This window comes from Lithobates pipiens, unplaced genomic scaffold (genome assembly GCF_037356315.1).
Source record: "Lithobates pipiens isolate NorthernLeopardFrog02 unplaced genomic scaffold, aLitPip1_a1.2 Scaffold_13, whole genome shotgun sequence".
In the NCBI taxonomy this organism is placed as follows: Eukaryota; Metazoa; Chordata; class Amphibia; order Anura; family Ranidae; genus Lithobates; species Lithobates pipiens.
Window position 1 is genome coordinate 470,699,376 of NW_027507718.1, and position 14,161 is coordinate 470,713,536.

A 14,161-nucleotide genomic window follows, 5' to 3' on the forward strand; every position below is an offset into this window, starting at 1 on the left:
GGTTGATTTACTAAAACTAGAGAGTGCAAAATCTGGTGCAGCCGTGCATGGTAACCAATCAGCTTCTAACTTCAACTTGTTCAATTAAGCTTTTATAAAGAAAACCAGAAGCTAAATGGTTCCTATACAGAGCTGCAGCAGATTAGGCAGTGGCACTATCCAGTTTTAGTAAATCAAACCTGCTGTGTGTAGAGAGAGGGTTCTTGGGAGATGTAGATCTGAAAGCTGTCCTACATCAATAGAACCCAAGCTCCCAATAGCTGCATGTTCACAAAAATTTTACAAGAGTAATAAAAACTGTGTCCTGCAGGAACAGGGAACAAGATAAAAAAATAATGCTGGGGCATGCTCTAGAGCAGTGGTCTTCAAACTGTGGCCCATGGGCCGGATGAGGCCCTTTGAATGCTTTTATCTGGCCCTTGGGAATTCTTCCCACTGACACTAACAATGGGGCACTATTCCTTCCACTGACACCAACAATGGGGCATTATTCCTCCAGCTGACATCAATGATAAGGCATTATTCCTATCACTAAAACACATTACGGGGCACAATTCCTCCTCCTACTGACCACAGGTGCTATGTCATTTTATTTATTTATTTTTTACACCTACTGGCCACCCTAAAAGTCTGAAGGGCAGTAAATATTCATTGTGTACAGCATTGGTCTCCAAACTGCAGCCCTGGAGCTGGATATGACCCCTTGCTTGCCTTTCTCCAGCACTTGAGGCATTATTTCTGCCCCTGACACCAACAAATGAGTCATTACTCCTGCCACTGACACCAACAATTGAGGCATTATTCCTGCCACTGACACCAACAATGGGGCACTATTCCTTCCACTGACACCAACGATGGGGCATAAATCCTTCTACTGCCAACAAAATTCAGGCATCATTACTCCCACTGACATCACCTATTTCTCCTGCTAATACCAAAGATCTGTCATTGTTTCCTCCCACTGGGCACAGTCCGAAGGACAGTAATTTGGATCCTTCTTTATAAAGTTTGGAGACCCCTGGTGTAGAGTGTTGCATACCTATGCAATTACCAGTTAAAGTAGTGCAGTGCTCAATAGCAAAAAATGTCCTGGTCATGAAAGGGGTAAAACTTTCCAGAGCTCAAGTGGTTAAAAAACAAATATATGTTTGTCAGGCTGTACAAACCTTTTCATATATTCGGTAGTTTCTTAACTTTGCATCAAGATTATCCCATACCACTATAACCTATGAAAGAAGAGAAGATTACCGTCACTTATAAAATGGAAACTGAACACAAGTTTGATTTAACCACTAGCCGACCAGCGCACGATGATGTACGTTGGCACAATGGCACGGCTGGGCACGTCCCCTTTAAATCGCAGCATTGTGGGCGCGTGCCCGCCACGTACTCCGTGACCCTGCCCACGATCGTGTCATGGAGCAGAAGAATGGGGAGATGCCTTTGTAAACAAGGCATTTCCCCGTTCTGCCCAGTGACATGACCAGGATCTACTGCTCCATGTCATGGGGAGCAGTGATCGCTGTCATGTCAGTGGAAGCCCATCCCCCCACAGTTAGAACACCTCCCCAGGACACACTTAACCCCTTGATCGCCCAATGTTTACTCCCTTCCCTGCCAGTGTCATTTACACCGTAATCAGTGCATTTTTATAGCACTGATCACTGTATAAATGACAATGGTCCCAAAATGGTGTCAGAAGTGTACGATGTGTCCGCCATAAAGTCGCAGTCATGATAAAAATCGCCGCCATTACTAATAAAAAAAATTGTAATAAAAATGCTATATATCTATCCCCTATTTTCTAGACGCTATAACTTTTGTGCAAACCAATCAATACATGCTTATTGCAATTTTTTTACAAAAAATATGTAGAAGAATACATATTGGCCTAAACTGAGAAAAAACATTTTTTTTTATACTTTTTATGGGGGTACTTATAGTAAAAAAAATATTGCTTTTTTTTCAAAATTTACACAGTTTTTTGTTTATAGCGCAAAAAATGCAGAGGTGATCAAATACCACCAAAAGAAAGCTCTATTTATGGGAAAAAAAAGGATATGCAATTGTCAGTTAAAGCGACAGTGCCGTATCGCAAAAAGTGCTCTGGTCAGGAAGGGGGGTAAATCTTTCCGGGGCTGAAGTGGTGAAGGACTAACACATTGGAAAATTTGTTCCAGTCAGCTGACTCAGAATCTTTGCCACCTCATAGTCCTACTGTGAGCTGACCCTGACGTTTTTACAGATAATTTTCTTTGGCCATCAGGAAACAGGAAATTGCTGTGAAAACACCGTATAAAACCGAAAGCTAAAGGGTAAGATGTAAAAATTGTGTATGCAGAACTAGTAATACCTTTCCGGCCCTTGCAGAGTTTCTTATGCAGAAGAGTCCATTCAGGGGGCTTCCTGTGATATCCATGGCTTTGAACATCCTGGAAAAAAAAACAATGCATTTATCTTCAGCCTAACAGGGGACAAGAGTATTATCTCTTCTGCCTGCTGTGCAGAAATATTTACAAAGCAGCTGCAGAAGTGAACTTCAGCTTACATGAATAGTAATACTTTTTAAATTCCAGATCCTCCCAAAATGAAGGTTGCAGCATATTCATATTAACTTGCATTGTACTGTATCTAATGTGTGTAATTATGTTTGGAAAGTTGATGATGGTACAGTTTTCTTTAAACTTCTTCCCTGTTTTTTTTAACACTTATCAGAAGTAGTGATGGCGGGTGCGCCAAACAAACCTGAGATATCTACCCCAGCCCGCCACCCCACAGCAACCCCCTCCCCCCGGTCGCTGATCAATCTGCACTTACCCCATCCAGGTCGTGACTCCAGCTTTCATCCCCCGTGTCCCGGTGGTTGCTGCTTCTCCTCCTGGCCAATCAGGGGTTCAGACTCCAGGTCAATGGGGTCTTAGGACTCTCGGCCAATCAGGTCTCAGGACCCGCTTCCTAATTAACTGGGGAGGAGCAACAGGAAGACATTAGCGAATATTAATTCGCTAATGTCACACAACTGGGTGGGCCCAGGGCGCCGTGCTCTGCGCTCCGAGTCTTCCCTGTTATGAAGCTGATTAGAGCCTCAGGCTCTAATCATTTGCTTCAAAACAAAAAAAAACACTGAAATCTATGCGCCTCGGGCCCTGCATGTAGATTAGGGGGTGGTGCCCCTGCGCCCCTTATGGACGGGCCCCCCCACTGATCAGAGGTGTTATTAGGACTTTCAACCAGCCATAGAAAGCCTTTTGTAATATTAGTATTTGCTTATCCTAGGCAGCTGTCAAGTTTACAGAAATTAGTTCCTTAACCTTTTTATGCCAACATAACACATATATGTGGCCTCCCGGAAGTGGGCTTATTCCATGGGGCCAAATATATGTGTTTCTCCCCTTGTGCTGGGGATGTGCCGCACTGCACTGTCCCAGCACAGAGACCAGAGTCTCACTGAGAGCCCCAGGCCCTGTACTAATGATCAGGACCCAGATCTCCCGATTCCGGGTCACTTGATCGCTGCAGTAGCCACTGATTGGCTATGACAGTGATCAGTCACTGGGAAGCTTGCTTGTGTTTTTTTTCTTTATGTGAATGGAGAAGAAAGATGCAATGGGGTTGATTTACTAAAGGCAAATCCACTTTGCACTACAAGTGCACGTCAAGTGCACTTGTAAGTGTAGTCCCTGTAGATCGGAGGGGAAGCTATGAAATAAGGGGAAGCTCTGCAATCACGTGCAAGCTAAAATGCTGTGTTTTATTTCCCTTGCATGTCCCCCTTGGATTTACAGCGGCTTCACTTCCAAGTGCACTTGTAGTGCAAAGTCGATTTGCCTTTTGTAAATAACCCCCAATGCATCTTTCTCGTTACTTGCAAAAGGAAAAAAATAATTGTAACAAAATAAATAAAAATACCTAGATCAAGGTTTGATCTAGGTCTGCGTCAGGGTGTTTGGGTCAAGTATGGGTCAAAGGTTAAGGTCAGGGTCAGTATATTTTGGACAGGATTTAAAAAAATAATAATAATAATTAGCATCAGCGTGAGTGTGTTTCTGGGCTGTACTATGGGTACAAACCACAAATAACATACACATGTGTGGTTTTGTTGCAATCGATGGGAGCAGAAGAATTTATTCTGGGTTGTTCTTTAGTGGTAGGTTACTGTAGTAATAAGAAACTTACAGCTAATGTTTTTATTTTTTTTTGTTAACTATTTTGGGCCAGTTTTCCTTTGATAAAAATAATTATAAAAATCAGGGGATATCCATCATTTTTACTACCAAACAAAGGCCCAATTTGTCCTGAAAAACAAGGTATAACCCACCTGGATGCACAAAGTAGTTATGATAAAATGTACATTTTAACTAACACGTGTCAAAATTGCAAAACTTTGCTTAGGCATTTCAGTTTGTTTTACCCTTAGGTGTGAAGGGGTTAAAAAAGTATTTTTATCGGTCAGTGAAGTTAAAAGAAAACATGAATTACCTTTCAACATCTGAGGATTCACATGTATCCACAAAGACCGAAGGAGGCAAGGATACCTTAAAAGAAATCCTACTGGTTAGTACTGATGCCTGTATATATTTACTATAGGTATAGCTTGGTAGCTGAACTAATATTACATTTAAAAGAAAAGAAAAGCATTTGGGCTGTTCCTTGATTATTGTAACATTTTATCAATTGTAGCATTCTGTCACTAGAATTGAACAATAATGGGTCATTACATAGATTGGATCCACATTGCAAGCTCCATAAACTCCTGAGATGATGCTTTACATTGTGGGAGGATTATTCTTGCTTCCCAAGTTCGTAGTTGAGTACAGCACATGTGGTGCTCAGGAACAGGAAAGAATGTCAAGATAAAGGATTGTGCAGACTGCAAATCTCTTTTTAAACAAAATTCTACTAAGCCAAAATTTGTATTTTGACCTCACGGGAAAACTCCATCTTTGTATGTTTGAAAAAATGCCACAAAGTCAAAATGAATTTAAATGGTACAAAGATGGTAAAAAAAAAATTGTATTGTTTTTTTAAAGGCAGTTTATTATGATACACTGTGCTTTGGTGAATTTACTGTCACCCAGGGTATAAATTGACTTTGTAGGCAAGCTAAAGTGATTGTAAAGCCATCTGTTATGCCTCTACAATCCCCTCTGTTAGATTATAACATGTGCCCCATTGTATGGCCTTTATTTTAAAAAAGCAGATTTATACCTTATATCACAGCATCTCCTGGTGCCCCGTGACTCTTTGGCGATCTCCTCTCCCCATCTGACAGACACAGCAGAAGGAGCCAAAATCTCCCGCTGACATCAGCTGGGAGGCGGGAAGGAGAGGGGGAAAGGAGGAGAGAGCCAAGGAGTCACATGAGTGCTGGGAGACACTATTGATATAAAGTATATATTGTCTTTTTTTTAAATAAAGGACATTCAGTGAGGACTGTAGAGACGCAACACTATTATTTCACCAGCAGGAGGGGAAGATTTTGGAGTGGACAGAGCTGACAGGCAGGGAGGGGATCAGGAGAGAGAGGAGACACAGTGGATGACGAAGGCAAGTAAACTGACCACGGTGTCAGGGCTCAGCAGCCATGATAAACCGTGGTCAGTTTACAGGGGGAGGGCAGAAACTGGCAGGATCAACCAGGTATTTTAGGTAATACAGGGGGCCAAATGGTACTTATAAAATGCTTTAAAAGGAACAGGATTAATTTTTATTTTTAATTTTTAGGGTTACAAACACTTTAATTTCATTCATGCTCCTGTGGTGTGGCTTCACTACAGACAGAACAAACCTATGGCAATTCATAAGTAAAGATACGTCTAGTTTTATGACACACATTGAGTTGTTTTGTATTCCTTATTGCTATGGTATAGTGCATACCTTTTCATACTCATCATCACTGTCACTTTCCTCATGCAGATCTTTTAACCTTGATGGTCGAACTGGAGTTTCCACGGTTTTATCTATAAAGCTCTGACCATCAGGTGGTGACCTCCTGGGAAACAGCAGTAAATATTCTGTTAAAAAGGAACTCCCCACGTGCCCCAAGTTATGTAGTTAAAATGCATGTACAGCCAAAATTTGTAACTTTTGGATAGAGACAGGAATGGTTAGAACCCCTGTCAAAGTTTTTATTGCTGAGTCCTTTCTAGCAAGATTCGGCCTCTCTGTTTGTCCTGGTGACCACCATCCCACAGGAAGAAAGGGATGGAAAATCCAAAATGTTACAGTTTTTTTTTTACAAAGAAAGAAATAGTAGGGACATCTTTTCGATAAGGATAACCATTCCAGTGACAACTGTCTACGAGAAGCACTACCCTAACTTGGTAGAGATTTCTCCTCACTTCCTGTTGCGTCTCTTTGCCCTTGTACACACGATCGGACATTCCGATAACCAAATCCGTCGGATTTTGTGCAAAACTGGTGTTGCATACACACGGTCGGACAAAGTTTCGGAAAATCCGATCGTTCAGAACGTGATGACGTTATTTCGTTACGATAGGACTACGTTCAGGCTAGTAGCCAATAGCTTTGGTCTAGGAATTTGATCTGAGCATGCGTGGCACTTTGTCTGATCGGAATTCTCTAGACACAATCGGACAAAGTCCGATCAGATCATGGTGTCGGAAAATTTTATAGCCAAGCTCTCAAACTTGGTCCGACGGAAACAGTCCGATGGAGCCCACCCACTGTCAGATTATCTGACAACACGGTCCGATCGGACATTTTCTGTCGGAATTTCCGACCGTATGTACAAGGGCTAAGACAGTAAGTAAAGGGAAATCCCAAAAGGGACATAAACATTTTATTTATTTAGATTTTAACTTTTCTATACCTTAAAAAAAAAAAAAAACACGTTGTCTATGCATACAGTTTAAGCATATAAACCCAGGATATTTGGTTGTGCTGTAGCAATTAGTGGTAATTAGAACTTTAATTCAGGAAAGGATATGTGTAAAACATTCACAGATATTAAACAATTTCTCTTACCCATTATTTTTGGAACAATGCCTATTAATAGTCTCAAACCCTTTTCAGTTTTCTGTTTTTGTATTTTGTATTTTGGGCAGCTGAAGAAACTGTTGTCCATGCAGCCAATGCAGTCCGGGACAATCTCACTACTATGGGTGACGAGGATTGTTCTACCTTCAGGTAATTTAGCAACTAAAGGCCAATATAGCATGTCATTATGACATGCTATATTAAGGGTTAACTTCTAGGGCGATCAAGGGGTTAAATATGTGTCTAACAATGTGTATTGTGTACTGCTCTTTACTACAGATCTCTTTGTTTCCTATCCCAGCTTTGCAGAGTAAGGCCCCTTTCACACATGCGGATGATATGTCCGTATTTCATCCATCCGTTTGCGGATGAAATACGGACATCCATTCATCCCTATGGGATAGCGGGTGTCTGCGGATGAGCATCCGCAGACACCCGCTATTGTCCGCCTCCGCAAATGTCCGATTCTGCAGACGGAGGAAAATCCTATTTTTCTGTCCGTCTGCAGAGCGGATCGGATGAACACGGACACACGGTCCGTGCTCGTCCGATCCCCATAGAGGAGAGCGGAGAGCTGACAGGGCGGTCCCCGCACAGTGTGCGGAGACCGCCCTGTCCGCAGCCGGCTCAGCGGGGACAACGGAGCGATCCCCGCTGAGCGAGCGGATCATCACGGAGCGGATCATTACTGATCCGCCCCGTGTGAAAGGGGCCTAAGAAACAGAGAGATCGCATCCTCTGCACAGAGTTCTGTGTTGATTGTCAACACAGGGTTCTGGGCTGTGATTGCACACAGCTGATCAGCAGGTCCCTGGCCATGAATCTTTGGCCGGGACTTGCTGACAGACTCCTACTGTGTACAATCATAACAGGGTCGCACAAGCGTGCGCCCTCAACCCAGAAGCAGGCAGGGATGTACGGGTATGTTGCTTTGCCTGTATGTGCTACCCATCCACAGTACATTGTGTGTAATTTTAGTGGTATTTGATCACCACTGGGTTTTTTATTTTTTGCAATATAAGCGGAAATAAATCGAAAATGTTGAAAAAAAATGTTTTTTTTTTACTTTCTGCTACAAAACATATCCAATAAAAGAATTAAAAAAAAAATCGAATTTCTTTAAACATTTTTGCCAAATGTATTCTGCTACATGACTTTGGTAAAAAAAAATCCCACATCTAACACTGCATACAATGTGAAGGGGTTAACATCTAGGGCTATCAAGGGGTTAAATGCATGTCTAACAAGGTGTGCTGCTTTTTACTACAGATGTCTTTGTTTCTTATCCTTGGTTTGCAGAGATAAGAAACAGAGATTGCTCCCTCTGTACAGAGCCTTGTGTTGATTGTCAATACAGGGCTCTGAACAGTGGCAGCCCTGCATTGAGGGCGCACGGGTGCCGCCCCCCCATCTATGCGCGTCTGGCCCCTTTCAGGATGCCGGGTGCATGGATTCCTATGGCAAGGGTGTGTTTTTTAATCACCTAATTAGAGCCAGAGGCTCTAATAGGCTTCAAAAAAAGGGTGGGCTCAGGGCGCAGAGAGTGAGCCCTGATTTCACCCAATTGTGTGACAACAGCAAATTCATTTGCACTATTTTCACACTACAGTTCCTCCTCGCCAATAAGGAGGCAGGTTGGTGAGACCTGTTTCCAGATTGGCCAAAGTGCCAGGCAACCTTATTGGATGCCTAGCAGTGCTTTGGTAAGCAGAGGAAGCATAAGGAGCAGAGACCTCTGCTCTACTTCCTGCACTGTGAGGGTGAGTGGAGACACAGGACAATCCTTTCCACACCCCAGTAAGTGCCGAACCTTGGGGGGGGGGGATTGGGTGCTGTGAGCCCTGTTGTGTGGGGGGGGGTCCTGCAAAGGGGAGGGGGGTGGTCTGTATAACCTATCTAACGCTGGGCTATTTACACCTATCTGTAAGGCTGGGCTATTTGCACCCCTATCTGTAAGGCTGGGCTTTACACACCTATCTGTAACGCTGGGTTTTACACACCTATCTGTAACGCTGGGCTTTACACACCTATCTGTAACGCTGGGCTTTACACACCTATCTGTAACGCTGGGCTTTACACACTTATCTGTAAAGCTGGGCTTTACACATCTATCTTTAATACAGGGCTTTACACACCTATCTGGAATGCTGGGCTATATACCCTGATCTGTGAGGCTAAGCTATATACTCTGACCTGTAATTCTGGGGCTGCATACTCTGTCCTATGATTCTGAGCTGTATACTCCTGACAATATGGGTGTAAACAAGTGGAATACAAGGGACGGAGTGGGTGGATTCTATAAGAGGTGGGGCTTATGAAAAGTGGAAGGGGTCAAAAAGGAAGGGAGGGATCTGGCAACCTCATCCTAAAACTTCCCCAGCCACCACTGGCTCTGAGCTCTGATTGCACACAGTTGATCAGCAGGTCCTGACCATGAATCATTAGCCAGGACTTGCTGACGAACCCCCGCTGTTTACAATCATAGCAGGTGTCATTGGTGGGGGGGAGGTCCTGGAAGCAGACAGCAACTTAAGGCTCAGTTCACACAGGGGGCGACGCGCCGCGACCTGACAAGTCGCCCCCGTTCTGTACTACGGAACCATTCTAAGAGGAGCGACTCGAGTCGCTCCGACTTAGAAAAAAGGTTCCTGTACTACTTTTGGGCGACTTGCATTGACTTCTATACAGAAGTCTTTTGCAAGTCGCCGCTGAGGTCGCGGCAGGTCGCGGAGCGGCAAGTCGTGTCGCCCCCTGTGTGAACCGAGCCTAAGGGTTCATCACTTTGCCTGTGTGGGCCGCCGACCCACATTCCATACATTGTGGGTGGGTGGTCCCTCCTCTTCTTGGCCCCCATATCAAGCCACTTCTCGGGGGGCACACCCGCATGCGTGCTCTTGAGCCGTGCTGCCTGTGTGCATAGCCCCATCCCCTGCTCCCTTGTCACTGGATTAGACTAACAGCAGCAGGCACCAGTGGCTCCGGCTGCTCTCAGCCAAGCCACTGAGAGAAGGGAGAGCTACAGTTGGACACAGTGCTGGACTGAGTGAGGACTCCATTACACATAAAGAGGTATGAGGGGGCATACCGTTATGCCTAAACATTTTTTACCTTAATGCAGGGAGTATTTAGGCTTAGAAACACTTTAGGTGCCCCAAACAAAATGTTGCAATTCTATTTTATTCTACAAAGTCCATCACAGGTATGCAGCTTTTGTGCACATTTTTAAAAAATTGGGGGTTGATTTACTAGACACATAGAGGGGTATTTACAAAAGGCAAATCCACTTTGAGCTACAAGTGCAAACAACATGTGCAAAGTGCACTTGAAAGTGCAGTCGCTTTAAATCTGAGGGGTAGATCTGAAATGAGGGGAAGCTCTGCTGATTTTATCATCCAATCATGTGCAAGCTAAAATGCTGTTTTGCACTTGTAGTGCAAAGTGCCTTTTGTAAATAACCCCTATAGGCTGTTCACTTTGCAAGGAAGGTTCTGCCTTAGTTTAGTGAACATGATGAAAACTCACTTTGCAGAGAATACCTAATCATGTGCAAGGAACAAATAACAGTATTTCCACATGATTGGATGATGAAAGTCAGCCACGGGGAAATTTCCATGTAAAGTGAAGATTCCCCTGAAGGCTGGGTTCACACTTATGCAATGCCAGACATCGCATGCGATAGGTACCACATTGCTGTGCGCATTGCATACAATATCTGTGCAATGCAAATTCAGGCCCATGCAATCCGATTCCACAGTTTGTACTGCCTTCTGCGAACAGATTTTGAGGTGCTATTAACTTTATATTGACACCCGCAGTGGTTAGCACATGTCAATGTGAACTGCCTGTGATTCAGATGCGATGCAGGAACCTTAATAGGTATCAAAATAGATGGTTTTAATTGATATATAAACATGATGATTTTATCATATTTATATTGAAACTGTAAATTACAAATACACAAGCTTATATATTATAGAATTTATATAATAGATTGTTGCTTTTGTTTTTGTGTAATCAAAGCACGAAATTGCGGTACAATTATTGACAATGTTACACGAATGTTTCCTGACGCATAAAGTAAATTATTCCTCTTTGATTTCAATGTCAATATTGCAGTGTTAAATTTGTTTAAAAAAATTCTTTAAAAGAGAAGTAACACCAAAGCTTTTTTGGCCAAACTTCTCTTGTGGGTCAGAGGAGTACATTTACTTTCTCCTGTGACCCAGCATCAGATTATAGTGGGTATTGCCCACTATAAGCTGACAAAGCAACTCCAGGCTCTGGAAGGATCCCAACAATATTGTTAGGATCCGCCCTGCTGCCTGATTGAAAGCTGGCTCCACCTCTCAGAGCACAGCTGAAAGCCAGAGACAGCTGTGCAGAGAGTACAAAAGGAGCTGAGCGGAAAGCGGTGATTGACAGCCACTGCTGTCCGCTCTGAGCCAACCAAAAGCTGAGCGATCAACAGTCATGTGATCATCCAGTCTTACAGCCAACATGGTATGCTGCAGCATACAGGTATGTAGATTTATATATTTTTTTTTTTAAACCCATGCTTCTCCTTAAAAATTGTTTCATTATTCAGAGATCTTAGGCCCATTCCCCCAGAATATTGACACTCTGATATCCCTATTCTTAGTGCTAAGCCTATTTTTTTGCTTGGAATAGTAACTGACATAAATGTAACATATCATATAACATCTTGGATAATATTACTTACATCATTTGTGAGAATCCATGATCTGCCCTTGGTGGGCGTACCCTAGGTACGACAGGAGGTGGCTTAGTAGGTCCACTTTTTATCTGAGAGCTTGAGCGCTCAGGAGATTTGTCATCATCAAATGTTACTCTTGGTTTGTTTCTTGGAACAAGTGGAGGAGTGTTGTCTTCTACCTTCAGGTATGAAGGTTTTACTGGTGGTAAAGGAGGTGCTATGTGGCTAGGCTTATTTGGTAGTTTTTCAATAGCAGGTACAGCAGGCTTTGATGGTACCAGTACAGGAGGCTTTTTAAATATGTTGCTCAGTTCTTGCTTTAGCAGGTTATTTCCCATTATAGAATTTGGAGAAATATTATGCTTTTCATCTGTAGTTATACAGTTTGGAGGTTCTTTTTTGGAGCTAGTAACAGATGAATCCAACCTGGGAGGTGGAGGATCCAACTTGGGAGGCGAAGGTTGAAATGATGAGTTTTGGGAAATGGGAAAGCCTACGGAAGACTTTCTGGGCCGTTGTGGCAGCATATCAGTTCTGTCAGTTGCATTTCTTATTGGTGGAGGAGGAGGTTTATGAGCTGGTGCAAAAGAAGGGATTGGTGGAGGAGGCTTCACATCAATGTCAATTTTGTTCTGACCAATGGACTCCTTCCTTGGGCGTGTCAGATGTAAATCAGATATCTCCTTTATCGGTAGACTAGGAAGTGGCTTTGATGCTGCAATACTGGATATTGTTCGTCTTATCTGGGGATCTTCAGCCTTTACTGGAACTGGTGGTGGTGGATAGCTTGGTGCATCTTCTGAACAACAAAATATTTCACTAAATTAAAACCCACTGGAATAATAAGTAACATGTTTTTAAAAATATCTCACTTTTGAAATGAAAAGCATTGGTTTGTTAGTCGTTACAATTTAGAAGAACATCAAGGAAATTTAATAAAACAATTTTCATGTCTTTGGGGAGATTTCGTAAAACTGGTGCACATAGAATCTGGTGCAGCTGTGCATAGAAACTATTCTTAACATTAAGATAAAAAACCTTCTGTGTGCAGCTGCCTCCCTCAGCCCCCCTAATACTTACCTGAGCCCCATCTAGATCCAGTGATGTTGCATTAGAGCCATTGGCTCCTGCTGCTGTCAATCAAAGTCAGTGAGCCAATGAGGAGAGACAAGGGCCTGAATGGACACACAGAGCAGTGTCACATGCTCTGTGTGACACTGTGCAAGAAAAGGTATTTTTGCCTCAGACGAAGGTCAGGGCTATAAAGAGATCTGGTCTGTGTGGTCAAGGGAAAGAAGGATCCCACCTCCCTCCATTCGCCTTTGCATCAAGTTGTTAGGGAAAATGGTGCTATTCCCTATGCCCAATTTCATTTGAGACTGTTGCAAAACAGTATTCTGTCTGCTTGGAACAAGAGGATCCAAGCCTTGGACTACCCAAGGCAGGGGCGGACTGACCATTCGGCCACTCGGGCACTGCCCGAGAGCCCCGTGCCACTAGGGGGCCCCATCAGGGTTGCCAGCCTCAGTAAAACCAGTGACAGTATGTAAAAATCTGTGTTTTTTTTTTTACATCTGTCTCTGAAATGCCCCTTACCGACATCCTTTTGGTCTAAAAATCCTGGGATTATAGCTGCCCCACCTCTCCGGTACCTTCTCAGCAAATAGAAACATGTCTATGTATACTGTGTGTACATGTATGTCTATACTGTGTGATTGTATACTGTGTGTGTGTATACTGTGTGGCCCCATAATATCTGATTGCCTGGGGGACCCATAATCTCCTATTGCCCGGGGGCCCCATGAGTTGTCAGTCCGCCCCTGACCCAATGTATTTGTCCCCAAAGGCGTGCTAGAATCTCAATTGGTGGTTGATAGCCAGAAATTTGCAGAAGGGGAAATCCTTCATGCCAGTAGCCTGGAAGGTACTAACAACGGATGCCAGCCTATTGGGCTGGGGGGTGGTTCTGGAGGAGGCCACTGTACAGGGAAATTGGTCAGAGACCGAAAAAGCCTTGCCCATTAACATTATAGAGATTTGGGCAGTTCATCTGGCTCTAATATCCTGGACTTTCAAGTTGCAGGTTTGTCATGTCAGGATATAATCTGACAATGCCTCAGCAGAGGCTTACATCAACCACCAAGGGGGTACCAAGAGTCAGGCGGCCCAAAAGGAGGTGGACCATATTCTGACATGGGCAGAGAAGCATTTCTATCAGCAGTCTTCATTCTGGGAGTGGAGAATTGGCAGGCAGACTTCTTGAGCTGCCAACAAATGTCCCCAGGGGAATAGTCCCTGCATCTCAAGGTTTTTTTCAGCCATATGCCAGAAGTGGGGTACCCCGGTTATAGATCTGTTGGCGTCCAGGTTCAACAAGAAGTTGGACATCTTTGTGTCAAGGACAAAGGATTTGTGACCCCTTGGGATCAGTTTTCACTGATTTATGCA

The 14,161-nt window shown here is 43.5% G+C and overlaps 1 protein-coding gene across 3 annotated transcripts in view; it reads right to left on the bottom strand.

Annotated features, from left to right (window-relative positions):
• The window catches only part of SH3BP2 (SH3 domain binding protein 2), a 146,199-nt gene that overhangs the window by 7,311 nt on the left and 124,727 nt on the right, over positions 1-14,161 (bottom strand). For all 3 annotated transcript variants that reach the window (XM_077477899.1, XM_077477898.1, XM_077477896.1), the window contains 5 exons: positions 11,720-12,512; positions 5,878-5,992; positions 4,480-4,535; positions 2,354-2,432; positions 1,167-1,226 (listed from right to left, as the gene is read on the bottom strand). In XM_077477899.1, coding sequence (XP_077334025.1) covers positions 1,167-1,226; positions 2,354-2,432; positions 4,480-4,535; positions 5,878-5,992; positions 11,720-12,512 — 1,103 coding nt within the window. The remainder of the gene's footprint in view (positions 1-1,166; positions 1,227-2,353; positions 2,433-4,479; positions 4,536-5,877; positions 5,993-11,719; positions 12,513-14,161) is intronic.